Raw genomic sequence first — 25,581 nt, forward strand, 5'->3', positions numbered from 1 at the left:
CGTATGACCCCCAGTAAAATGATTTTTTTAAAAAGAACAAAAATTTTGCAGAATTGCAATCTTCTGTTCTCTCTGATCTATATAAAGAACAGGTGGTCTCTCTATAATCTGCATATTTATTAAAGGTGGATTAACAATCTGATGAGAACATTACAGAACTTCCTTGCAAGACGTTGAGCTACAAGAAACAAACACAAGAAACTCGATTTTAGAGAAGTAATAAAGTGTGACATTGGGGCCCAGCCAAGAAGTTGAACCATCGCCAAGAATCAACAGATGGTCCAAGGAGCCACCGCAAAAGTGTGGGGAACCCCGATAAGACGTCGCTGAACCTGGCTGACGTCAAGCCACCTAAAGTATGGGGAAACCTGTAAAGACTTGACTTGGAGAGTGAATACGTCAAAGAGCCGGCCAAGCTGTCCATTTAAACCCAGGTAGAGACAACTGACTTTTCAGAGAACTAGGAACCAAGGCGACATCAACTCCTGCTCTCTCCAACTCTCCCGGGGGTGAGCGCACCGATGAAGGCAATGCTTATCGGGACTATGATGCTGGAGTGGTATGTGTGAAGAATGCTGTTATTAAGTGAAGCCAGGACAGATGATCTCCTCCGGACCAGTGGTGCGAGTGGCGATACTGGGAGGGTATAGGGAGGGTGGGTTGGAAAGGGGGATCCTATTTCAAGGATCTACATGTGACCTCCTCCCTGGGAGACATACAACAGAAAAATGGGGGAAGGGAGACATGGAACAGAGCAAGATATGACAAAATAATAATTTACAAATTATCAAGGGTTCATGGGGGGGGGGGGGGGTTGAGGACCTGATGCCAGGGGCTTGGGTGGAGAGCAAATGTTTTGAGAATGATGAGGGCAATGAATGTACAAATGTGCTTTACAGAATTGATGTATGTACGGATTGTAATAGGAGTTGTATGAGCCCCTAATAAAATGATAAGAGTGCTGTTATTATGCCCCTTTGCTCATACTTGCCCTAATATTCTTATCCTTAGTAGTGTGAGTTAACTTTAAGATTTTTAGATTGTTTGATGTGTGTTTGCAGTGAATAAACCCAGTATTCGAAAATGTCTAAGAGCCGCTCGTGACACAATCTAAGAAGCTTAAATTATAGATGAGGAGGGCTTCACACAGTTGGTGGGTAAAAAAGATAAAAGGATTTTTTCCACCAAATGTTTGAAGCCCCCATATGGTGAAATGACCATCTTTTGTATGGTGAAATGAGCACGGTGGCTAATAAGCTTTGGCCAAGTTACACCAGTAAGTTACACCACTAAGTTATACCACTTGACTCTTCCTAATGAGGTTAAGGTACTTGAGAGAGAGGGGAGAGGGCAGGGGAGAGAGAGGGGAGAGGGCAGGGGAGAGAGAGGGGAGAGGGCAGGGGAGAGGGCAGGGGAGAGGGCAGGGGAGAGAGAGGGGAGAGGGCAGGGGAGAGAGAGGGGAGAGGGCAGGGGAGAGAGAGGGGAGAGGGCAGGGGAGAGAGAGGGGAGAGGGCAGGGGAGAGGGCAGGGGAGAGAGAGGGGAGAGGGCAGGGGAGAGGGCAGGGGAGAGAGAGGGGAGAGGGCAGGGGAGAGAGAGGGGAGAGAGAGGGGAGAGGGCAGGGGAGAGAGAGGGGAGAGAGAGGGGAGAGGGCAGGGGAGAGGGCAGGGGAGAGGGCAGGGGAGAGGGCAGGGGAGAGAGAGGGGAGAGGGCAGGGGAGAGGGCAGGGGAGAGGGCAGGGGAGAGGGCAGGGGAGGCACAGGGGAGGACAGAGAGAAGACAATGGGGAGAGGAGAGAGAGGGACAGAGAGGGGAGGCGGCAGACAGGGAAGAGTTAAGGTGAGACCAGTTAACTTTCAGTATCCTCCACTCCACAAGAAGAACATGGAATCAATGATACGGCAAGAGCATCACACCAACAAGCAGACACCACCTTTCGCCGGCAATTGTGAATGCTGGACGCTTCGTGCTGGAGGCCACTGCCCGTCCTCCGTCAAGTTGGAGAAAGTCCCAGCAGAGCTGCTTCGCTGTAAAGACTTTCAGCAGCTGACAGCCTCCTCTGTCTCCTGTAGAGGCAGCGGGCTTGAATGCTCAATCAACCGCACCCCCAGGCCTCGTTAGAAACCACGGGTTTAAAGGAGAAAAAAACGGAGATCTGTTATAAGACTCTCTGCTGCAGTGCTACATTGTTATGCCTTTCACAACAAGAAGCTGAGAAAAGAAGGGTCCTGCTAATGCCCCGTTTATCCCAAAGTCCGTCAGTGTAAACAGCGATCGGTTCCTGGACTGGGCAATAGTGGCCCGTAGACTAGGAAGGTACATCTCCGCTGACTTCATTTTCTAAACCAGCCGCGTGGGTAGGTGACCATCCCTTCCTTACAGGCAGACAAGCTACATTTACTTTTGAGCCTTGTGCTGAAAACAGAACGGAAGGTACGCTCTGGAGGAAATCAAGAATTCACGGTAACTCAATTCTCAGCCACACACAGGGTTTCTCCTGAAAATGCTGCATCCCTTCCTGAAAGGGGTGGATTCTCAGAAGCAAACAGGAAGGCAACTGACACCACAGGGGACCTGTGCCCTGGGCCTCCCAGTGGCCAGTTTCTGATGTCCGCTGCCAGGTCTCCTGTCCCAGTCTTAGCGGGGGAGCTCTGCTGAAACCCATTCACGGCACAGCACCCTGCGATTTGCCACAGGTGGCTGGGGCTGTGCAGGATGAGGGGCGTTGCTGGAGACGGAACCCAGGTGTCCTGCAGGGGAGGAGGGTCAAAGTGCACAGGGGCACGACAATAAAAGCGCTTGGTCACTAACGGAAAAATTTACAGCCTTGAAGGCGCTGTGGGGTGGTGCATCCTGTCCTGCGGAGTCACCGGGAGCTGGAAGTGATTAGGCAGCTGTGGGCTGAGGGGGTTGCTCTCCTGCAAAGCAGGAATCCATTCCTGACCCACCAACAGGGCTCCCTACTGGGGGACATCAACCAGTTGCCACCAAGCTGAGCCTGCCTCACGGCGACCCCATGTGGTTTGGAATAGAACTGCACTGTGAAGGCTCTCCAATATCGCCAATGGCCATGCGCTTTCTCTGGCCCTTGGCAGTGAGTGCCGCGGCCCTGGGAGTGGGTTAGGTGTGCTGCTGCTAATCTTGGAGTGGGCAGTCTGAACTCTGAGGGGGAAAGACGAGGCTTTCTGCTTTCTGGAAACTCACAGGGGCAGCTCTACTCTGCCCTATAGGGTCGCCGGGATCCACTCGATGCTGTGACAGGATCTTTCTGAGGTAGATCCCCAGGTCTTTCTTCCAAGGTGCCTCGGAGAGGATGCGAACCAACTTTTCAGTTAAGTCACTGAGCCCGTAACCATTTGCCCCAGCGCCACCCCCCCCCCCCCCCCGGCCAGGACCCGAACTCCACGGGGGGCACAGGGATGACTGGAATACGTTCTTCACCATGAGAACTTACTATATACACTACTGATCAGTGTAAGGAAGCCTTACGAAGGGAGGAGGAAGTTCATCGCGGGGAGAACAGATGCACGGGCCAAAAAAGTCAACACAGAACTCCCAGGAGGGGCGCTCACTAACTTCTTACAGTTTCCGCCTGTCTTTATTACTTGGCCAGCTGTCGAAGTCTTAGCTCCGGCTCCGTGGCTATGCATCAGCTCCAAGTTAACCTGGTTCTCTCCAAGCGTTCGCCTGAGGGACAGACAGCTGATTCCCAGAAGTTCCCAAGCGCCCTCTTCTAGCTCCTCAGCTGGAGCCCAGTGCCAGCAACACGCACTTTGGCTTCCTGACCTTTACTTAGCCTGCCGGCTGCTTCTTCACGCCGCTTTCTGTGCACTGGACACAGAGGGGCACTTCGAGCAATGTCCTCTGACGGGCGCAACGGGACGTGGCCGGGACAGCAGTCTACTCCACCTGCCACCAGAACCTGTGTGTAACTTACACCAGTCAACTGCCGCCTTCCGAAACCCCCTCCTCATCCTGTCATGGCGGCTTCTAGGGGCCACTCGTTTCTTTCTATACTTTTCTTACTGTCATGAAATGATCCCTCCCAAACCCACATCTTCATCTCCCGTTGTGATGGCAACGACAGTCTGCAGAGTTGGGAGCCAAGGAATCCGTCAGTGATGCCTTGTGATGAACCTGGCAGTGGTAGATGACCACTGCAGGGACACGCGTGAGTACACACACACACACACACACACACACACACACCCTTCGGACGGACCTGTCTCCCTCTCTGTACTGCTCTCTTCCAGTTCCCTGGCCTGGCCTTTAGCCAGAAACACTGGGAAGGACCCTCGAGGTGGCACAGATGATGGGGAAAGCTCAGGCTCTGCCAGGGAGTGCTGACGGGCCCTGGGCCCTGCTGTAACGAGCAGGGACTCGCTGGGAGCCCTGGGGCGCAGCGTGGGAAACTGGTCCCACGGAGCCCAGAACTCACCTCCTCAAACAGCCGCTAAGCACCTCACAAACAAGGCGGGCCATATGGGGCAGAAAGGCTTTCAACGTGGTTTTTATGATGGGATATTAATGTCCTCACGATCTGAATTTTAAAACATTGCCTCTGTGACCGCGCCGCCCCCCCCCCCCCAAATTCCCGTCTGTCATCCTAGAGTCTCTGCTTGCGGAAGTCTCTTTAGAAACAGGAAATGCCTAACACCTCGAGACGCTTAAAAGCCTTCTGGGTTTTAGGTACAGCCTTTCTCCACACTGCAGAGGCAGTAACATTAAGAAACATTCTACAAGGCAAGGAACGGATGCCGGAAACCAAGCCCCAACTGTCCTCCTGTGCCTGCCTCCGGAAGGCCGGAAGCTCGGCACACCTGGAATTCTTCCAGCAATGTCAAGGGCGACCTGTCCCTTGTAGAACGGTGGCTGGATGAGCTCTCGAGACAGGACCGCTCACTGGGAAGGGGCGCGTTCAGGTTTAGACACGGGGGCAAGTGAGGGCTTAGCTAAATAAAAACCTGCACGCACACGAGGGTCGTCTCCACTCGGGACACCTGCTCCAGGTCTTCCTCGGGGTCCCTGAACCCGGTGAAGGCGTAGTAAGACTTGTTCCACTTGATGGGTCTGTCGGGCGGCCGTCTAGCTCCCTTGAGCGGCGGGCCGTGCGCGTGGGCGTTCCCGCTCTGGACATGTGCGGTGGACAGACGGCAGGAGGTGAGGATGTCCAACACTGTGCTGAGCAGGTCTCGGGTGTGCAGAGTGACTTTGACGGCACGGAATCCTAAAGATACAAGCCCCAAGTGAGCACGCGGGGTTCTTTGCTTTACCTTCAAAACAACCTCGCATCCACGCTTGTCACGTGACCGTCTTTTTAAGACACCCCATCCCTGGTTAAAACGCAGCTCAATTTCATTGGTAAACAGAGAGCTGCTTCCCTCCCTCGAAACTACCACGCTGTGGTTACCATGGCACTCCTCCGTCCTTCGATACCCTTGTCCAGTGGAGCACCGGGGCGCAAAGGCAAGAAGGGGTCAGCGTGTTTTCAACTCCGCCCACAGATGTGGCCGCCACCACTCGCGCTGGCATCCAGTGGATGCGACCCTTTCAGGCAGGCTAGAAATAACTGTCCCTGTGGGTTTCTGAGATGGCAACCCTTCCCGGGAGGAGAAAGCTCTGTTTTTTTCCCGATGAGTGACTGGTGGTTTCAAACCGCTGACCTTCGTGGTGAGCAGCCCAAGGCAAAACAGGGCACCACCAGGGCTCAGTCTTCCCTTCTAAGAGGTGGAAAGCAGACATGAACCATGATCACAGTCACAGTGACTCAAAGGAGAAGGGAGCTGGCTGGTCTAGTTTCCCCAACCAGCTAAGCCACTCACTCACTCATCCACCCACCCAGTGCCATGAAGTCTGTCCTGACTCACAGGGACCAGGGAGGACAGAGTGCAACTGCGCCTTGGGTTCGTGAGGCTGTCAAAACTTTGTTTAAGGACCCAGATCAATCTTTCTCCCGAGAAGCGGCTGGTGGGCTTGCACTGCTGATCTTGTGGTTAGCAGCCTGACCTGTAACCTACTGTACGCCTAGGGTCCCTTGCCCAACCAACTAGGGCCCTGATATTTTCAGGGATAATTTAAAATTCCCTAATTGCTCAGAAACTAGGGTCCCACTATCTCATTTCAGCACTGGGTGGCCATTTGGCTGAAACTAGAACTGAACTTGCTAAGAACTGAACTTGCTAAATCCAGAGGAAACCCACTCTCTCCTCTGTAACTTGTCAGGCACACCGGCTCCACTACTCTGCCTCTCTTTACAACGGAGGCAGGAAGCGTGGAGATGGGGCTTCAGTGTGAAGGGACGCAAGCCTAGCCCTTCTCCCACTGCACCACACTGCCCTTGCCCCGCTTCAACGAAGGTAAAACTAACTTCTGTGTGAGTAAACACTGCTACAAAAGCAGATGGTCCAGTCTCCTCCACTAGCAGCCACGTAGTCTTCTAGACCAGCCTCTGCTAGTCTGTCTAACATGGTACCTACAAGCCACAGAGGGCTATAAAAATGAACATTACGTAACACTTAAAACGACTAACTTATTTGGTCGGCGCCTACAGCCACATTTTACGTACTCAGTCGCCACATGTAGCCAAGGCTGCTCCGCTAAACAGAGCAGAGACACAGAACAGGGCCAGCACTGAAGAACGCGCCCTTGGACAGTAAAGCTCTTAAGCACATCTGTGTGCTCATGATAAACACGTCATAGCTGCCTCTGTATGTGCATGCATATTTATACACACACAGCATCTATTTACGTGAACACATCGTCCACACAGTTTGATGATCATTACGGGTACATCATGAACTTGCTTCTCTTAATTTCCAGGGCTGTCCGTATAGACCCACCGCATGCTCTCTGGCTGCTAACTGCATGCTGATCCATAGTCTGAATGCAGCAGCCTGATTCACATGGCTGACACTGGGAGACAGGTCGGGATTGTGGTCGCTACCCTGCACTGGGCTGACCTGCATTGTCCTGGCTTTGCCACCGATGGTGGGTGTGGCCACACGTTAGACCATTCTCAGAGATACACCAGCTGCTCGCCACAGAGCCTGATGGTCTCCGGAACGTGCACACCAACAAAGACCGGTTCTCTGGATCACGGGATGGCCAAGGGAGAAGCCCGGGGGAGAGTGGTTCTAGGCAGGGAAGAAGGGGAGGAAAGGCAAGACCCACACCCCCAGGTCGGAGGGGAGGGAGAAATAGCTTATGCGCAGAACGGCAAAGTCCACGACCACATCTCGGTTTCTGCCTGGATGGCTCCAGCCCACCGGTGGACTCTGTGACTCACGGTGGCAGCTGCCACGGTCCCTGCACTAGTCTGCCCGGCTTCTCCACTGGGTCCTCATGGTACGTTCTGAGAAGAATTCCTGGGCCAAAGTGTGCTTTGAGGGTTTGGAAAATTCCAAATCTTCCTCTAGGAAATATGTAACCCTGTATACTCCCACCGGTGGAATATAAAAATGCATTCTCACTATCTACGGGAATAACTAGTGCGAAAAACCAGCACCTAATGGTTTCAGGGTATATTTGTATGTCTTACTTCAGGACCAGCCTATTCATGGCTTTTGCCCATCTTGAAGAGGCACATTGGTTCAATTCATAAACGGTATGGCAAGAGTATCTATTTATTACATATGCTGTATGTCTTCTCCAGTTTCTCCTTGAAATCAGTCCTTGCTTCAGGAATGGCTGGTTCAAAGGTAACGAATGAAAGTAGGGAAGTTTTGTCTTTACTCAAGCCGAGCTGATTACATCTATTTGAGCATTAACTCACAGAATGCTCTTAGCAAGTCTTCAGCTTGGTTTAAAGTTTATTCTGATAATAGCGTGGACCAGCAAAAAGACGTGCAGTTAAAGAAATGATTCAGGCCATCACAGATTTCAGCATATTAACAATGACAAATTAATCACAAAGCTTAGCAATGAAAATGACTAGTGAATATGTCCCCCTTATGACCAATGTAACCTGGGCCCCAGTAGTGTACTGAGCTAATCACAAGGTCAGTGGTTCTAACCCACCAGTTGCCCTGTAGGGGAATGATGAGGCTATCTATTCCCATAAAGACTGAAAAGTCTCAGAAACTCAAAGGAGCAGTAAATATCCTGTCCTATAGGGTCACTATGCGCTGGAATTAACTTGATGGTAGTGTGCTTTTTACAATTCAATTAACAAGTTGTACTGTTCTCAAAAGGAGCCTGGGGCACCGTGGGCTACTCATTGGGCTCAGACCGCTCCTCTTGAGAAAGGGAAGGCTGCCTGTTCCTGTGAAGATTCCGTTGGAGAAACCGCAGGGGAGTTTTACTCTGCCCCATAGGGCCGCCTGGGGTCGAAATGGACTCAATAGCAGCGGGTCCGCGTTCTACAAATAAAAACTAGCCAAGACACCTGATTGCGGTGTGGTACGGATCATAAGGCAGCAATGGCTGGGACCACAGGAGTGCATCGTGCAGAAGATGCCGCCTGAGGACACGATGTGACTGAGCGCCAGCCGTGAGGCCAGCGGCACCGTGGGTTAACTGCAGGGACCGTCAGTTATTCTAGCAGAATCCAATAAATTGTACTGAACGATACACCAGCCAGCAAACAAACAAAACCCACTCGAGCTTAATTTTATGAGCAGATAAAAAACGTCAAACAAAACTTCTTTGGAACTGGTCAGAGCACCAACCTTTGTCATAAAGAAATGCAGAGGCAGAAATGACTAGAAACTGTTTTTCAAGGTAATGTGGATGCCAATCAAAACACTGGGCGGGGCGAGGAGACCTTTGTGCCGATGACAGCTCTGTCCCTAATTTGCCTGGTGACTCTAAGCCTCAACCTCGGCTTTCAAACACAACTTGCCCTGGGGTACCCTGGATGTGCCACATTTCAATCAGAGGCAGCCGACAGCGGGCGTCGGAATGAGCCTTGCTCTGCTGCATACAGAGGGAGCCGCCAGGCTGGTGGCTGTATCGTCATTTTACAGTGCGGTGGAGGCGGCTGCTTGCCTTGGTCAGTGCCACGCGTTCTGGAGAAACCAAGAAGCCTAAGGAGAACACTTTGCAGGCATGACGCTCCTCCAGCTCCTCGTCTGATCTTGCCCCAGGGCGATGGGGATATGCACTGCTGTTAGTCTTAGACGGCACAGAAAGGACCGCAGCTGCTTGTTCCCATGGCTTGCTTCCAGCACACTCATCACGGATGACACTCAGTGGCTGCTGCTGTACTCGAGGCCCAAAGAACTGCTCTCTGGACGGCGACGACGTGCAGCACTCTTCACCGACTGCTGCCGGCTTTAGGAGATGAGTCTTCGTCAACTCATGTCTCAATAATGAAGAGCAGGGGCTGATTTTTCAAAAAACAAACAAACTCCAAATCAGAGGCAGATGGAGAAATGGCCAAGGAAGGGAATTTGTGATTCCTGGTCTGTCACATTCAGTTCTGGGAACGGCCAAGAGACGGGGAAATACACTAGCGACTGCGGGTTTGTGAGAAAGTGGGGTGGGGTGGTCTCTTCGGAAGCACAATACCCAGGTGCTTTGGCTCCAGGCCTTCCTCGCCGGCAGGCTCCCGCAGAGAACCTCGGGAGCATCAGTGCTAAGTTAGGGACCTGCAGTGCGAGTGGCCTCTGCCTCTATTTGCTTGAGCATTAACTCACAGAAAGCCCTTGGCAAATCTTCAGCTTGCTGGAAGGTTTACTCTGATGACAGCATGGGTTTGTGTCCTCCTGAACCAGCCAAAGGATGCGGAGCTGGAGGAATCCCTTAGGCCTCTAACGAGGGAAGCAGCAGAAGTGAAGTGCAGGTCACACCGCTGGTCAGGAGCAGAGTGAGAAACAGAGTCTAGATCTCGAAGACCAATCAGACCCTTTCCTTTTCTTCTTAGTGATAGTACGTACGCCTGTCTAGTTTTAGCTCTGCTTCAGAGAAGTCTCCTCGTAAGTCTTCAGGTGGTCCTACAGTTCGTTGGAAAGACAAGCTACTGCCTCAGCAATCACCAAAAGGACGCGCGTCTGAGGAAGCGACCAGACTGGAAGGTCTTTACCCGGACATCTGGCATTCAGTTCCAGCCTCACTGGAACGTGGCCAGAGCAGGGACCAACGACACTGCAAGGAGAGCTGTGCTTGCTAAGCTCAACCAGGCTTTAGAGGAAGCATACTGCGTGCAGCTGTGAGACTTCATTTCAAGCCGTACAGTCAGCCTCTTCCAGTCTCAGGGCAGTCACTCTGCATGACAAGCTAATACAACTTACCCTCGGCCGGGTACTCTGAGGACTGGAGACAACAAGACTGGAAGGTGTAATCCTTGGGTTGAGGGTTGTTACATGTGATGTGGAACTCGGAAGGGGACAGAGAGGGGCACCTTTGGTTTTATGGACAAAAAAGTTGAATCACACAAAAACGTGGCTTTTTCAAACACAGGCAGCCAGGAACAGAGCCAGTTCTAGAAAAGTAATCCACTAAATGAATGCGATTCGCCTGTAGCCAAGGCTTCAGTGGAGGGTTATCCTGGCAGGGCTGCAGTTAAGGAGCGGGTCGAGCATGACACCGGGCGGGGGATAACGGAGCGTACCTGCAGCGCTGATGGGCTCCTGGCCATCGGACGGATTCTGGTCTGTTTCTCGGACGTAAAACGTGAGCTGAGTTGGGGTCAAAGACTTAGAGCCCGGTTTCTGTAGGTTTTCTAGGTAGACACTTAATCTCTTCAGAGAATTTTCATTGACTTCCTGGGAACGGGAGTTAAGGCAAATTTACATACAAAACGGAGAAAGGAAACACTGAGAAATGATATCTGACCTCTTTTAACGTATTACTGAGCATTAAATAACTTCAGTGTTTAAATTTGGAAAAAGATAAAATTGGGTTGACAACTCACCATGCATAACAGAGTGAACTAAAAATGAATAAAACAATTAAGTGTAAAGAAAGATAGAAAAGTACATGCAGAAAAAACACAGCTGAATTCCTACATAACCTAGTGTAAAAAACCTTAACTATGACTAAAAAATCCGAGAGCAATAAGTTAATGACAAATTCAATGGCATATGCATACATGTATTTATTTATTAGAAGAGGCTTCTGTAACTGTGAAAACACAGCAAGCAAAGCTAAAAGACAACTAGTTGGGCGAAACCCTCAGTATTTCTATCTTATTTTGCAGCAAAGTGCTGTTCTCTGTAAATACTTTTCTTAACATGCTTACCCACAGGAGATGGTTTGGCTAAATCAGTGGTTCTCAACCTTCCTAATGCCACAATCCTTTAATACAGTTCCTTGTGTTGTCGTGACCCCCAACCATAAAACTCTTCTCATGGCTACTTCATCACTGTAATTTTGCTACTGTTATGAATCGTCATGTAAATATCTGAAAGGTGGGATGTAATTTCATTGTTACAAATTAAACATAATTAAACCATAGTGAATCATCACAAAAACAATTTGGGACCTGCCTGGAGACAGACACAGGAGTGGTGTCTTGGCTCCTAAGACCATTGGAAATATCTGTTTTCCGATGGTCTTAGGTGACCCTGGGAAAGGGTCGGGCAACCCCGGGGGTCACGACCCACAGGTTGAGAACCACTGGGCTAACTGACGGTGTCCTCATTCTGTGGAGCCACGCACAGCAGCAGAACCAACAAAAGGCGAGAACAGGAGAGAAGGAGTGTGCGGGGTGGGGTGGGGGTGGGGGGAAGACCCCTCTGACCTGGCCTGAGGACACTGGCGAATGGGGAAGGAAAGAAGCAGAGGCTGGTGCTACATTAATTAGGTAGCGTGCCAACTCTTCAGTCAGAGGTTCACTGAAACCGTCCTTAACCCTTCGTTCGTCAGACACAAGAACTGAACCCATACGCGTGTGGCGAAAGGCACAGCTCACTGAAGCATCACGCGAATCGTCTGCGTGCTCGTCTGTTGAGACTGTTAGCCTCTCGGTGCCTCTGCCAGCGGGTCAGGGAGCACAGGGTCGATCAACGATGAAGAAGACAAGAGGAGTCTCAGAAGAGACGCTGAAACGTGTGCGTAGCGGAACTTAGGGGAAAACGATGCAGTCAAAGAGCCGAGCAGAAGGTCTCATAGGGCGTCTTGAGACGGCGAGGTTCCGCACTCCCTGAAAGTACAGGGGAGAGCACACCTGACCTTGCTGAGACTCCGAGAACCGGAGAAAGCGAGGCAAGCCTTGAGTTGCAATCCTGAAGAACTCGGTGGGTGAAGTACTGAACCATGCGAAAAACACAACAAAAGCACCAAATGAAGAAGGAAGGCATCGGAAGAGCCGCTTAACTACGGGAATTGGTGGAAAATCAAAGCTCCAAGAATTGACAAACTACCTCACTGAGCAGTTTCCGCAAATGGCTGCAGGTGCTCACTCACCTTCGCGAAGAAGCCTGGAAGACTGCTGTTCGGCCACCCAGTCGGATAGGTCCCTAATTGTGCACGTTCCAAAGAGGCATTGTTTAAAAAGTATTGTTAATATCACCGATAAGTCAAATGTTGCTGGAGGTCATTAAGGAGCAGTGGCAGGGAACATCAACAGGGACTGCCAGAATTCCAGCTGAATCCAGCAGAGGAGGAGGATTGAGGAGCATGAGTGCTGATTACCAACAGATCCTGATGGAAAGATATTGTGAAGAATGAGCATTCCGGTATGTGTGTACACTCATGAGGAACTGGTACAGGGATTAAGAGGCAGCTGTTGAAGCAGAACAAGGCGATACTGTGGCATCGGGATTGGAAGAAGACTCATTAAAAAGCTGTAACATGCAGATGACAAACTTTTCCTTGCTGGAGGCCGAGCGGACTTCAAGCACTTATTGAAGATACAAGACCACGGTCTTCAAAATGGAACACAGCTCTATGTAACGAAAACGAAAGGCTTCACACTGGACCGATAAGAAACATCACAATAAACGGAGAAAAGATGGAAGTTCCTGAAGATTTTTACTGGGTCCACAATCACAGGTCCATGTCAGGCAGCAGTCCAGAAACCAAGAGACACTGCATCGGGCAAGCTTGCTGCAAAAGAACTCTCTAGTGTGCTCAGTGAAGCCGTCACTCTGAGAGCCACGGTGCGCCTGACTCGAGCTCCGGCATCTCCAGGCACATGGGAAAGCTGCACAGCGGATATGGGAGACCGCGGCACTGAAGCGGTTGATATGGTGCTGGTGAAGAACACGGTCTGAACCATGAACGGGTGGACCAATGAACACATCTGTCTTGGAAGAGGTACAGCCAGGCTGCTCCAGCGAGGCCAGGATTTGAGACGTCATCTCACGTGCTTGTTCCACACAGTGGCTACAACCATGACCTCAGACCAACACAGCCACAATTGTGAGGCATGGGGCAGGATCGAGCAGGGCTCCCGTCTGTAAGGTTGCTATGGGTCAGAAGCGACTTGACAGTTCCCGACAAAAGTGAGCTGAGTCTATTCTCAGGCACCTGGTTCGATTGGAAAATAGAAATAAACAGCGCTTGCTCTCACTTGTCTAAGTCATTTATATGTGCTTTTCTTAGCAATTGAAATCCATTCTTTGATGGTGTAAGACTAAGTCTTCATCTGTAAGAAATAACTGTGTATCACCATGTGACCTTGACTTCAAGCCTGATATCATCTAGTGAGTGGGAAAGGGAAAGTGTGCTTTGCTAAGAGTAAGAATAAGATTGACTTGGACAGGCAGCCTTCGTAGATCTTGCACTTTAGGGAAGGGTGAAAAAGAAGGGATACACCTAATGATTCTTCTGCATCTTTGATGCTTCCTCCCCGCACGATGAGGACCCCAACTCTACCTCACAAGTCCGGCTAGAGCAGAGCATGTACAGGGGGACAGATCAGAGCTGGAAACAGGGAATCCAGGACTGATAAACCCCTCAGGACCAATACTGAGAGTAGAGATACCAAGAGGGGAAGGGAAGGTGGGGGAGAAAGGGGAACCGATCACAAGGATCTACACATAACACCTCCCTAGGGGACAGACTACAGAAAAGTGGACGAAGGGAAACAGACACTGTAAGTCATGAAAAAAAATTATAAATTATCAAGGGTTTGCGATGGGGGGTGGAGAGAGAGGGGAAAAAATGAGGAGCTGATGCCAAGGGCTCAAGTAGAAAGCAACTGTTTTAAGAATGATGATGGCAACAAATATTCAAAAGTGCATGACACAATGGATGGATTGTGGTAAGAGTTGTACAAGCCCCTAATAAAATGATTTTTAAAAAAGAAGGCATAGTTATTAAATACTGTACATTATGGTACGGGGGTGGGGGTGGGAATGGGGCAGGGACAGAAAACAAACAGCCACCCAGACCAGACAAAGATGAAAAAAGAATCAGTATTTACTCTTTCTCTGGGGTGCTGTCCAAAGAAATCTGGATGTACTGCAAAATAGAAAGGCCTCAAGGCATTGACTGCTTCAGCTCCTGATAAAGATCTTGAGTAAAGAAACCAGTGTGGAAATATTTTCTGTAGACATAACCTTAAAAAAAAAAATCAAGTCTTATTTTTCATTGAAACATACCTGCTTTCTCTCTCTCTCTCTCTCTCACACACACACACACACACAGAGCAATAGTGCAATTCAAATTACTATGCACAATATGCTGTGGAATCAACAACCCGATCAAAATACAGCACGTTATGGGCTTCTGAAACATGCACCATTTTTCAACAAGCAGTGAGCACAGTCTCCTTCCCAATGCCCTTGTTATAAACCCCCTGATCCAGCAGGAGAAATATTAAATGATAACAATGTCCCCTCAAGCCCACTTTGAAATGCTAACTGCCTTGACTACCAACACCGGCAACTTTCTACTTGCCTTTCTTCAGAATTCCACAGTGAGACAGCAACATGTCTCTTGGTTCATTTCATTTCTAAGATGTGAACACTCTTTCAGTTGGGTACCTTGATATTCTTTCTTCTTCTTAAACTCGGTGCATTCTCACCTTAAAAGTGCTTTTCTCAACTATGAGGGGGTCTGAAAATGCCATCCTCAGCAACATGTATGTGGGTGAAGGGAGACCTCGGATGGCATAAGACATGAAAGTAATCATTTATAATGTATCTAATGCATAGAGGGGTCACAAGGGTGGGAGGGGGTGTGGCAGTTACATCATCTTCTGTCAACTTGCGTAGGAGTGGAATCTGGCCTGTCAATCAGGTCATAGCCAATGAGACCTCTGTGTGGGCATGGCCTTCTCCTGAGGATTCTGGGAACTCCTATCTTCCTCCCTGGAGGCTGGACACACACTCTTTGTGAGACATTCCTATTGACAAGCCACATGGAGCCAATGCTGATAGAGCCAGAGCCCTGGAGTTGGAGGAGTCACGTGGAGACCCCTGCCAGCGCTGAGATGCTTCCACTGCTACTGGATCCACAAGACTTTCCACCCAGTGGCCCGTGGTCTTCCTGCATTCAGCATCATTGCATGTGTTTCCTGAGTCTGAAGACGATTTTATAGACTGGTATCGGACATGTGGACTAATATCGGATTTATGGACTTGATCTGGACTGGGATGGGATGTTTTCTCAATATTCAACTGCTCTTTATATAAAGCTCTCTCTTACATATATATGAATGTACTGGATTTGTTTCATTAGTCAACCCAGACTAACAAAGGGGGAGAGGGAGGGAAAAAGAGGAGCTGATTCCAAGGGCTCAAGTAGAAAGAAAATGTTTTGAAAATGATGACGGCAACATATGTACAAATGTGCTTCACACAATTGATGAATGGATTGTTATAAGAGCTGTCAGAGCCCCAATAAAATGATTTATAAAGAAGAAAATGCCATCTTTTCATTCTAGAGTCTCCACAAACTTTTTATAGTTTTAAATCCATATTCAATTTTATAGTTTTAAATCCTTATGGAATTATTTGCGATTTTCCAAAACACTTCAGTGACACTGATTTTTGAATGTGTTTTTTTTGGGGGTGGTCTTTGAGCCTTGATTTAACTTTTGGGAAGTTCATATATGGGTTGTACATAGAAGACTATAATAGCAATTTGAGCAGTAAAAGACAGTGACTAGTGTGAAAGTCCTTAGTACAAGTGAATGACAGGCAACTCCGCTACCTCTCCCTTGAAGTTTCAGATCTTGCAACGCAGTGAACTATTTAATATGGCTCTCCTAGCGATTGTTTTTGCCGCTCCTTTTGTTTTCCTGAGAGGTCTGGGTAAGAGGTGTACTTCCCAGTCCACAGAGCAAACAGAGGTGAGTGCTTCGGGGTACGAGGTTGGCTTGTGGAGTGGTGTACCTCTGGGCCCTTCACTGGGGAATGTTGACCCACTGAACTGAACCTTCGAGTTGAGCTTTACACACAGAGGCATGCCCTTTGGGCATTCATTGACAGCTCTAAAAGACCTCTGTGCCAGTGTGCAAGCAGGGCAGAGGGCAGGCCAAGAGACTGAGAGTCAGAGGGAGGGCTGCCTGTGGGCACGGCAGAGGGCAGAGAGGAAACTGTCCTGACCGAGTCATTGTATCCTGAGCAGTTTTTGCCCGAATTGTAACTACTGAACTGGGCAATCAACCTGGTAAAGAGAGCATCTTCCGCGAGCTGTCTGGTCCCTGCAATGAATGACGGATGCCAGGCACAGAACTGGAGTGCTCTGGGAAGGGCCCTTGGTGTCCAAGGAAAGGGACAGAGGGTGGACACTGATCTGGTCCCTGCCCTGTGGCAACAAGCCTTGGGAGCCTGGTGGCGGTCTGGTGTGGCCCCCACATGGTTCATCAGCTCGTTTCCAGACGACCGACAGACTCTGGGACACGTGCCAGCAGCTTGGCGAGGCACAGCTTCCTGGTGGTGGATGACAGGGGCAGGGGGCTTAAGGAGCGCCTTGGGGCAGCCCCACCCCGGCTCAGGCACAGGCAGTGCTGTTCCTATGGGTTTTTATGCAAGTGAAGGAAGACTTCCTCAAGGGACCTCTCAGACGAAACACCATGGAAAACGACTGCGCTTTTAAACTGAGCAAGCAACACAGGAAAACCGGGCTGTAAGCTACCGAGACGTTAAGGAAGGAATCTCCACAGCGGAGCCAGTCATCCGTGAGTGTAAAGGGTCAGGCAGGAAGGAGTTGAGGCTTTGTGGTCAGATGGTCTTGACCGCAGCTCTTAACTGCTGTTGTAGAGCGGCCACCAGCCACCATCGTGCTGCCAGTGAGGAGGCAGCTGGCCAGGGCAGACCAGTCCAACAGGCTTTCTGAGGCTGAAAGTCCCTAACAGATGCAGACTACCACCACTCTCTCCTCTTGGGACCAGTCTCCATCCTGGTCTCCACTTCCCCGTCATTGAAAGCACCAGGCAGGGCTTCGAGTCAATCAGGATTCCTGGAAGCGTACAGGAAGAAACCTGCTGGGCACCAGGGCACCTTCTCTGGCTTAGGGTCTCTAGTCTCTCTTAGTTTTACCAAGTTAGGGCAAGAGAAAGGGAGGCACAGCACCATCCAGGGTGCCCACAGTCCCTGAGCTTGACAATGAGGCTGGAAATTTGGTCAGGGCAAGGTCTCCCCTTGGTGTGATCCTCCTTGACATATACTGACTTGGAGGAGAGAAAAAAATTGTATTTCCTCTTACGCATCAACTGGGTTGTTAATGGGAAGGTCACAGCAGTGGGAACAGCACCAGCTGCTCCGAGGGAGAAAGACGATGCTTTCGACTCCAGTGAAAAGTGATCATCTCGGACCCCCACAGGGGAAGTCCTACCCTGTCCTGCAGGGCCGCCGTGAGTCCGCCAGGACTTGGGGGCAATGACGTGTTCTGCTGTTTTGAATTTACCGTAACAGTCGTGCAAACAGGCTGCTGTTGAGGGGACTGTGACACATGGGGACCCTAAAGGACAAAGCACAACTAACTCCTTCAGGGGGGTGTGCAAGCCGGTAAATGTCTAGCCAGACACACTGCCCGCCTGTCTCCCGAGGAGCAGCTGGTGGCCTGATCTTTGACTAGCAGCTGAGTGCTACTGATCTTTGACTAGCAGCTGAGCTTTGACTAGCAGCTGATCTTTGACTAGCAGCTGAGCTTTGACTACTGAGCTTTGACTAGCAGCTGAGTGCTTCCCTGCTGCACCGCTGTGGTTCCTAACACTCATGTAGGAAACAGTCACATAAAGGTAAGATGAATCAGATTTGCTTTGTAAACCTAAAACCTCACCTGTCTGGGTGTCTACCCCAATGACAGTTGGTTGTCATTTCTCCGTCAAGTGAACATTCTATTTCCTGTCCGGACTGGGCTCTCAAAAAGGCAATCCTGACCTTGGTGCTCAATTTGACTGACTGTTTAACCTGAGCACAAGGCTCTCCTTTCTCTGTAGGGCTTCGGGTCTGTAGCTCAAGTTCTTTCAGTCTGCCTGTTCATTTGCGGCTTAGATCTGTATTTCCCATCCTCTCGTTAAGTGCAGGGAATCTCAATGATTCGTAGCAGAGATAGGAGCCAGGTGACCTTAAAACTTAAATATGTATCAAGGTTTTCCACAGAATAGCAACTGACTTGAGGGCAGCATAGCCAGGTGTCCAAAAAAGAAACTGGCTCGTTTTTTGTTTTTTCGGTTTTCACTCTGAACCATTTTCACAGACAGGCTCCCATCCCCTACCCCGACCCCCACCCCCTAACACCACCCCCACCCATACTGCCGGCTCTTTCTGGGCTTTGGGCCGCTCTGGCTAGTCATATGGATAGCCTTTTTTTTTTTTTAATGCTCTACCCCAACATACGATGATTTCAGAATCTGACCATTATAATAAACTGACAGCAGTCTCTGAAGCCCCCCTCCAGCCCGTTACCAATCACAGATAGGACCAACTCACCTCCTCACGGGTCTCAAGTGGCAAAACATTGCTGAACCTCCACTTCCGGGCATCCTGGAGTCCCCGAAAAAGTCAAGCAGATAAAAACAAGGGGGGGAAAGATTTGAGTCAGGGGAACTTCGCCAATCACTTAGATCATTAACCAAGGTATTCCAGAGCGCCGTAATCTACATATTCAGTGCTCCAGCAACTTTAAAAGGAACAGACTCCTGTTTTTCTGAGCAGTTTCAGGGATACAGAAAGCAGTCTCTAGATGGCCCTACCCAGAGCCCAAAGTATCTACCATTCATATCTTGGAGCACCGTGCTAGTGATTTTTAAAATCGTACCAGTAGTCCCTTACCCGAGTCCTGAATGCCACCAGAAGAGCAAACGATCCATTTCTCCCTCTTCCTGAGCTCTGGCCTTCCTCCACTCTCTATCATTCCTTTCTTAGCTAATATGTTTGCAGAACAAAATACCACATAGCGTCTTATTAAGACATGTGGTTAATGTGAGGGTGCTTAACAAACAAGAGCCATGGAAAAATGGCATGGACGGGTAATGCCTGGTCAAGCCATAAATCCATTTGCACTGCCCGAACTTGCATGAAGGCTCTGGTGAAACCCCAGCGGCCACAGTCCGGGAGGTGAACAGCACTGTGAAATCATTTATCACAGAGAGAAGTAGGCTAACTGTAATACTGTATCAGTTCAGATCCCTGTTGACCTACTTTAAAGTTGTTTCCATTAAAAAACAAACAAACAAACAAACAGATAATGGGACTTTCCCCCGACCTTCTGAAGCCCCTTACCATTTCTGAACCAAAGTCATGTACTGAAGTATACTGGTCATAACCACGAAGGGACTTTGGTGGGGGCGATAAGTGCGTTTTCAAACAACGGGACATCAGGTCTCTATCTCAAGTTCTCTTTATATACCTATTAATATGCCCAGTGAAGTGATTCTACTTCCCTGGCAGAGGGCCGGGTCAGTCAGTTCCTCCTTGGTGACCCAGGAGGGTTAGACAGGCTCCTTTAGAGTGGCCTTGCCATTCCTTCAAAAAAAAAAAAAAAGAGCTGATCCCAAGGGCTCAAATAGAAAGTAGATATCTAGAAAACAATGGCACTATATGTACAAATAGGCTCCACACAATTGACGTATGGAATGTTACAAGAGCTGGAAGCGCCCCCAAATAAAAATGGCTGCTTTTAAAAGAGAGAGAAAACAGTGCCCTTGGACAACCAAATCCGATCAGAGCGCAAGAGAAAAGAGAAGCAAACGAACAAAGCAGACACAGCCTTCAGGGTAGTCGTTCTCAAAGCTGCCACAGCATCCCTGGACCCTGCTTGTTTGGGCTGTCCGTTGCCCTGCCCTCAGACAAGCTTGGGTCACATAGACACAATGGGACAAAATCTGTCCTGGCTAGGTTTGGGATCACTGTGGTCGTCAGGTTCTCTCTGACGGACTTTCACAAGCAGACTGCTAGACATGTCTTTCCAGTTCCCGATCAGAAGCCCTTCTGAAACTGTTCAATATCCAGTCAGCACAGGAGTGCTGACCAGGAGTGAAAACCCACCAGATGTGAACTCAGGAAGACCCTCCACCCCCCCACCCCGACCCAAAAGGGAAAAAGGCAGAACAGTGAGGCTTTGTATTCCTGTACAAAGTTAGTCTCCGACCCTCACGGGGCCTCGGACCCCGTCCTGTAAGGTGACTGTGACTGGAATCGACCGGATGACAGGGAGTTTTGTTTGGATCATCCCCAAACCACTGTCACCGGTGCCCCTTAGAGAAATGCAAGCTTCATGTCCTCCCCCAGGTCTGGCGTGGCGCAACCCGCTGAGCGGTTGCCGACTAGCAAGAAGGGGTGTGGTTTGAACACACGCGGAGGCACCTCAGGAGACAGGCCCGGCAGTGTGCTTCTGGCAAGTCATAGCCCTGGAAACCTCTGAATCGGAATTCCCCCCAACACAGCAACCAAACCAACCCAGGGAGGGCTCCTGAGCAGCCACCAGGGGTTGTCGACCAAACAAAACGAGCTGTTTCCTTTATGGCGTAATACTTGGGATTGAAAAATCAAAGTCTTCATGGAAAGATGCTAGAGTCCCACTGGCTGACAAGTGGGGCTGCTTGCCTTTGAAGGTGGCAGATGTTGGGTTAGTTCCCAGCTGGGCACAACCAAGAGGCTGGCTGATCTCTTCAGCTGGGAATAAGCAGACCCCTAGGAAATGACACCAGTGGGGATCTGACTCCTCCCTAGACCATCAACTTCTGTAGACACTAAGAGAAATCTAATTCTTGAGATAACTGGAAGATTCTCTCCTTCCTGATACTCACTTCCATCGAGCCAGTGCTGACTCACAGAGACCCTCTGGGGGTTTCTGAGATGGTAACTAGCTTATGTGAGTAGAAAGCTCAGTCTTTCTCCTGAGGAGCTGCTGGCGGTTCTGAACTGCCAACCATGAGGATCGAAGCCCAACTCGTAACCACTACCCCACCAGGGCTCCATGTTCCTTCCTTACAGAACTAGCTAACTACAGAAAGCCAGGGACCAAGCGGCAGCTGTGCCAACAGACCAAGGAGTTTATGCAGAGCTGGAAATCAGGAGAGGAATGTGTCAGATTGTACCCTTCCACCACATTCATTCGATTTGTACGCTGAGCTAGTAATCCGAGAAACTGGGCTCTATGCAGAAGAACGTGGCATCGGGAACCGGGCCGGCTCCTTATCAACCTGTGGCATGCAGATGGCATAACCTTGCTTGTCGAAAGTGAGGAGGATCAGAGGATGAAGCTGTCAGTGTGGACGGCAACTTAATGTGAAGAACACAAAGATCGTCAGATCTGGACCCATAGACAGCTTCATGATGGGCAGTCAAGAATGACCTTGTCAAGGGTTTCACCTCGCTCGGGCCCAACATCAGTGGCCATGGATGCAGTGGACAGACGAAACATGGCCTTGGCTCCATCTGCTGCACAAGACCTGTTTTAAAGCAACACCTTAAAACAAGAAAGACACTTCAACACTCGTCAGCAGGAGCAGTTTGAGGACGGAGGTGCGCTTTACCTGAGCCAGGGCATTTTCAATCACCTCACATACACCTGTGGACATTGTGTGGACAATGCATGAGGGAGACAAAATGAGAATCGATACATTTGAATGCTAGTGCTGGTGAAGCATCCGGGAAGCACCGGCGATGACCGGAATAAATAACCAAATCTGTCTAGGAGGATGTCCAACCAGAGTGCTCCACAGAGGTGCAGCCGGCAAAACTGTGTCCCATGCACCTTGAGCCTTCTGATGGACTGATACTGTGGCAGCAAGAATGGGCCCAAATAACAGCACTGGTCAGGGTGGCCCAGGCCAGGCCAGTGTGTCGTTCTGTCACACACAAGACAAGGTAGCTAGGAGTTAGGACCACCTGGATAACACCTAAGCACACGGAAAGTCGAGGGACTCTCAGCGGATTAAAGGACATACTGCTTCCTCAGTGGACTCAGGCACTCTCAATGGTAGTGACACTCATCCTGAGAGCCCACCGCAGCCACGTCAACGACTGGTTTCTTGTCTTTTGGTGAATTCTTACATGAGCAGTGCTCACCCATGTGCCCTGTGGCCCAGTGTTTCCACTTGGAAAAGGCTTTGGCATAGCGCAATGGGAACGTTGCCTTTGTACCACGGTCTGGGTCACATTGTCCTCAATTAACCCAGTTCCATAACAAGCATTTACTGATAGAGCACTTAGGTGCCGGACATAAAATATCGTGAATACAAAAATAAGGCGATTCTAGCGCTCAACACTGTGAGTCTAGGAGAGAGGGAAGGGATGAGAAAAACAAACAAACCCCAAAACAAAAACAGATGCAGGTAGATAAGTAGAAGCTTGTAGAACATACAAGGTTAACTGATTTTGATCAGTATTATGAGATAACAGTATTATGCAAAACTTCCAGGTGCCACACCCAGGAAGGGGCCTCTTGAAAGTCTTGTTCAAGGAGACATGGTGTCTGCCCTGGAAGGAGGCTGGAAAATGAGAACAATTTGTTCACAAATCATTGGAAATTGCTACTCTAAGCCACTTAATATAGTCTGTTATTAACCTGTTTCATACCAGATTTTCTGATTTTAAACTAAAGTCTCTTTATCTCTCTTCGTGCAAACGTTCAAACCAAAGAGGTTTTGAAAGAGATCTAAATTGGGCTCCCCACAGGAACACCAATTCAAATTACGGTCATCGCAAAAGAAAAACTTTTGCTTAAATTACTTTCAAAGAATACAGAAAGAGTAACTAACAGCGTGGCCAAATAGAGGTCCTGGGCTTTGTCTTTGGCTGTTTAGCTCAATTTCCACCCAGAAGCAATTTCTTTTCAGAGCTCAACTCCTGGAGGGCGGTGACATTGCTCAGGATCTAACTCGGAAAGCTTTTGAAAGCGGTTTATTCCATCAACCAGGGATGAAAGCAGGCGGTCTTTTCATTGCTTTTCACCTGAATACTTTTTACACAAGGGAGGGGCGGCAAAGTCCACAGCAAAAGCAGAAAGTTACGCGAGTCAAGTTGTTAATAAATTGTAGCAAGCGCGAACCCCCCAGATCCGGCGACTCCCTTTTCCTAAACCTTTGGCTACGAGATTTTCATCGCAGCAGTTTTGGAAAGGGTTCTCGCCTACGACACGCCAGCGGTTTCGGGAGCGTCCGAACCAATGAAAGCGAGTCTGTCGTGGGTATCTTAAGATGCGTTGGAATTGATGCGATGAGGTCACTCCCTCTGGCCGCCGACCTGCCTTCGTTATAAGGTGACGTGACCGGCTAGGCTAGGGGATCGGAGCCTCCCGGAGCGCCCGCTTTCCCCTCCGAAGGCGGTATTGCATCCCCTCCCTCGGCTCCTTACGGTTCAGCTCAGGGTCCACGCGGCGGGCTCCTCCGATCCGCTCCACCTCCCACCCTGAACCAGCCCAGCGCACGGCCGCTCCTCCCTCGGGGCTGGGCGGGAGCGCGCGCGACGGGCGCATGCGCACCGAGGCGCCAGCCTGGCCTCCGAGCGCGCGCTGCCCGGCTGGGCGCTTTCACCTGCTCCCGCTCCGCTCGGCTCCCTCCTCCTGAAATCTGTCGGGGACGCTCTGCGCCGCCGCCGGCCCACCCGGCGCCCCCTGGGGCGGCGGAGGTTCGCTGGAGGTGAGTCCGGCCACGGGGGACGGTCCGCAGACCCACGCTCATTGGCTGAGGCGGGCCAGGCCTTCCTTCCCAAGGCGCCTGCGCGCAGCCCGCGCCGCGAATCGAAGCCTCCGGCGGTGCCCCCGCCCGCGCTGACGTCAGCGCCCAGTGACCGCTCCGCCCCCTGTTCTCGCTGGCGCGGGACCGCCAGCTTCGCGGCGCGCGTGCAAGAGGCCACGACCTCGAACAGTGACCGAGCCCCGGGGTCCGGGGCAGAGAAGGGTGATATCTTGGAGTCTGGAGGGACCGCACCCACCACCCAACCTCGGGTGCCGCTGAGTTTAAGAAGCCGGCGAAACAGGACTCAGAGCCCCAGCCTTGCAAGGTCTCATGGAAGACGATCCTTTGATTTTCTTTCCTTAAATATAACTAGGTTTGTTTTCTATTTCCCATTACAATTTTAAAACTCATTTTATTGGGGGCTCATACAACTCATCACAATTCATACATAAATCCATTGTATCCAGCACATTTGTAAATTCGTTGCCCTCATCATTCTCAAAACATTTGCTTTTCACTTAAACCCGTGGTATCAGCTCATTTTTTCCACTCCCTCCCACCCCCCACATGAACCCTTGATAACTTATAAATTATTTTGTCATATCTTAACACTCTCCGATGTCTCCCTTTATTCACCCACTTTTCTGTTGCCTGCCCCCAGGGAGGAGTTTATATGTAGACACTTATAATCAGTTTCCCCTTTCTACCTCACCTTCCCGCCACCCTACTCCCATTAAAAATTTTTAAATTAACTTAATCCTTTTACTGGGAGCTCTTAGATATAACAGTTCTAGCATATCAAGCAATATTGTACAATTGCTACCACAACCATGAAACATTTTCTTTCTTGAACTTGATACCAGTTCTCCTTGATCTCCTCCTACCCCACCCCAAGCATTGTTTTTAAGTTTTCTTCTAACCTGCATTTTCCTTTTGGTATCTGGCTATTTTAAAACCTTAAACATTCCTAATAATCTGCAATGACTTGAGATACACCCCCCCCCACTCCCCACCCCAAGCCTTAGAAATAATGTGCTACGGAGGACAACACTAAGGTTGGGGAGAAGGGTCCCCCGGCCACATTCATACAAAAGAAAACTAAGAAGGAAAAAGAGAGTTTGGGACTAGACCCCATACTAAGGGCGACATCCCTGCACAGAGCTGTTAAGGCACAGAGAGGGCTATAGGGCTGGCAACAGCTCCAGACTTGCTGTCCCCCCCTTCCTGGGACATACTTCAACAGAGGACAATACTGGGGACACAGTGGGGAGTGTATCCCATCTGACCACCCCCACGGTGGGAGGAACCAAGAACAGACAAGCAATGGCAACAACTGCAAAGCCACAAAACCTCTGAGGAGGTCCCAAATAGGCCTCAGGCTAGGAGGGAGGGGCAGTTCCCAGAACCCCCAGGACTGGTGGGGAGATAAAAGTCAGTAGACAGAGTGGAATTCTGTATGCTTTTTCCCTTTTTAACGTCTCTCTTTATTCATTTTGTTTACTTGTCTCTGTTATTGTTTTACCTATGGATATATGATAGACATGGGAAGCAAGCCCCAGGAGAAAGGGACAATGGAGGAATGGAGGGCGTTTCCAATGGGACCTGGGGCTGGGGTGGGGGAGGA

At 50.0% G+C, this 25,581-nt stretch overlaps 1 protein-coding gene across 2 annotated transcripts in view; it reads right to left on the reverse strand.

Moving 5' to 3' along the window:
- Window positions 1-23,968, reverse strand: part of TCAIM (T cell activation inhibitor, mitochondrial) — a 43,295-nt gene extending 19,327 nt beyond the window's left edge. Inside the window, exons 1-5 of one of the 2 annotated variants that reach the window (XM_075555979.1) lie at window positions 23,814-23,968; window positions 18,766-18,819; window positions 14,307-14,442; window positions 10,548-10,701; window positions 4,973-5,225 (exon numbers count right to left, since the gene is read on the reverse strand). In XM_075555979.1, the coding sequence (XP_075412094.1) occupies window positions 4,973-5,225; window positions 10,548-10,701; window positions 14,307-14,442; window positions 18,766-18,818 (596 nt within the window). In that variant the 5' untranslated portion in view covers window position 18,819; window positions 23,814-23,968. Of the gene's footprint in view, window positions 1-4,972; window positions 5,226-10,547; window positions 10,702-14,306; window positions 14,443-18,765; window positions 18,820-23,634; window positions 23,790-23,813 lie in introns of those variants that run through there. The other variant, XM_075555978.1, reaches the window with a different exon arrangement.
- Between the last annotated feature and the right edge of the window lie 1,613 nt (window positions 23,969-25,581).

This window comes from Tenrec ecaudatus, chromosome 8 (genome assembly GCF_050624435.1).
Source record: "Tenrec ecaudatus isolate mTenEca1 chromosome 8, mTenEca1.hap1, whole genome shotgun sequence".
Lineage (NCBI taxonomy): Eukaryota > Metazoa > Chordata > Mammalia > Afrosoricida > Tenrecidae > Tenrec > Tenrec ecaudatus.